This window comes from Monopterus albus, unplaced genomic scaffold (assembly GCF_001952655.1).
Source record: "Monopterus albus unplaced genomic scaffold, M_albus_1.0 scaffold40.1, whole genome shotgun sequence".
NCBI lineage: Eukaryota > Metazoa > Chordata > Actinopteri > Synbranchiformes > Synbranchidae > Monopterus > Monopterus albus.
Genome location: NW_018127920.1, coordinates 4,236,928 through 4,238,791, shown reverse-complemented (window position 1 = coordinate 4,238,791; position 1,864 = coordinate 4,236,928). Strand labels below are relative to the sequence as shown.

Here is a 1,864-nt window from a genome sequence, read left to right as displayed (position 1 = left end):
ATGGGGATATTGTGTCTGACAAGAAAAGAGAATTTCGAAATAAAGAGTGCATTTAGGGAATAAGGACAGGACCAGAGGGTGACACCTCCCGGCCATACTCAGAAGGTGGTAGGTATTTGGTTTTTGAGTATAAATGATATATACAACATCAAGCACAACTAGAACAGACCATTTAAAGATGAAATAAGTTATCAATAAAGCAACAGTAGTAGGTAGTTATGTATTTATATTATTTCATATCAGAATCCATCAAGTTGTACATTTGCAATTTCTTACATACTGTAAAAACAAACCTTTGTAATTAAACTGAACTAGAGTTGTGACAACATTATGAGAGGAAGGAAGGAAAATACACCACATAACCATCACTGGACATCTTCACTAGCTGTTTCTTAGCTGTTCTGACGTGTGTTAGGATTTCACATATAGAGTACTATAGCCTTTTATTAGCACCTATGCTACCTTTTAGCCAGACCTGCTGCCTCTCCGGCAGCAGAGGCATTAACCAACAGTGACACATTAGAAATGCCTCCGGCCTGGAAGCAGTCCACAATGCCCTGGTTCCTCCTGGGACAGTAGCCGAAATCATCTCCCGTGACTACCAGCATCACTCTGGGCTGTGGCATTATTGCCGGTCTCTGTAGAGGACACACAGGAGACATTCATCCTAAGGGTGGTTATAGTATGACTCAGAGCAGGTTGTCAATTATCCAAATAATGAATTAATAAATGGCTCAAACTCCAGCTCGTCCTGTCAATATGTCAAAATGAAACGCCAAATTGCTCCCAGTGCCTTCCATGGTAGTTCACTGTTATCGTATCAGTGAGTGTTTGGGTGAATCAAATGGTAAAGTGCCTTAGATAAAAGCACTAGGCCTATATACTGTACTTGTATTCCATTTATCACTACAGGATAAGCACACACATTCAACAAGCAATATTTTAGCCACAGTGCCTTGAAAATATATTCCTTTTGCTCTTACTTGTTTTTTACTGTTATATGAACATACTGTAGAACCAGAGAAAACTTTTTAAATACCTGCAGAGTGAGTCAGCAGGTATTTGACTTAGGTTACCAGTCATGGGTAAATACAGGAACCACCTAGAATTCAAATACTATCATCTTAACAGCCACTTAAGATACCATACCATGACAGCAAACTTTATGACCCAGCTTTTCCTCCCCAGTTTGATCGCCTGTCCGTACTATACCACCGTGGCTGAATCTGCAAATGCCAGCCTTATTAATATGAATGAAGAAAAACATATCTTCAGATAAAAATGACAAATTGCCTCCCCAAACAGTCAGGGGATGTTCGGCAAGTTGAAATATCAACTAAGCTTCATCTTAGGTGTAAACATAGTCTTTGCATTCACCAAGCAACACCTACAGAAAACACAGGATATTTAGCAATTTGTTAGGGTGATTTTCATTTTTAGATAGAAATATATAATTAGTTAGGGTTTTATTATATAGCATACATAAGTTTATATATTTTACTCTCACAGTTGTGTTTATGTTTATGTAGTTACATATCACCTTAAGTCTGCATTGAATCACTGGTCAGTATTTTCTGTGTAAACCAACTAGGGTACTGTTTAACATCAAAGGGAGACTGGTTCATTAAAACACTGAGTTTTAAGATTTACAGCTTTAGCAAAGAGGGTCCACAGTTAAGTTATATTACTACCTGGCTGTAGAGGCCAGGGAATTTGGGGTCACTGGGACACTAGGGGTAATAAACAAGAGATTAGATCTAAAAGCCAACAAGAGGAAGACAACTTCAAAAGACAGGACAATATACAGACACACACAGGCAGAGAAGTTTTATTGCTAAAGGGGGGTTAGTGCCAAAAGTCTCTT

General features: G+C 38.5%; 1 protein-coding gene across 2 annotated transcripts in view; it reads right to left on the bottom strand.

Moving 5' to 3' along the window:
- The window catches only part of ydjc (YdjC chitooligosaccharide deacetylase homolog), a 36,595-nt gene that overhangs the window by 23,997 nt on the left and 10,734 nt on the right, over positions 1–1,864 (bottom strand). For both annotated transcript variants that reach the window (XM_020599312.1, XM_020599313.1), the window contains exons 2-3: positions 463–638; positions 1–15 (exon numbers count right to left, since the gene is read on the bottom strand). The exon at positions 1–15 is cut by the window's left edge and continues 157 nt beyond it. In XM_020599312.1, the coding sequence (XP_020454968.1) occupies positions 1–15; positions 463–626 (179 nt within the window). In that variant the 5' untranslated portion in view covers positions 627–638. The remainder of the gene's footprint in view (positions 16–462; positions 639–1,864) is intronic.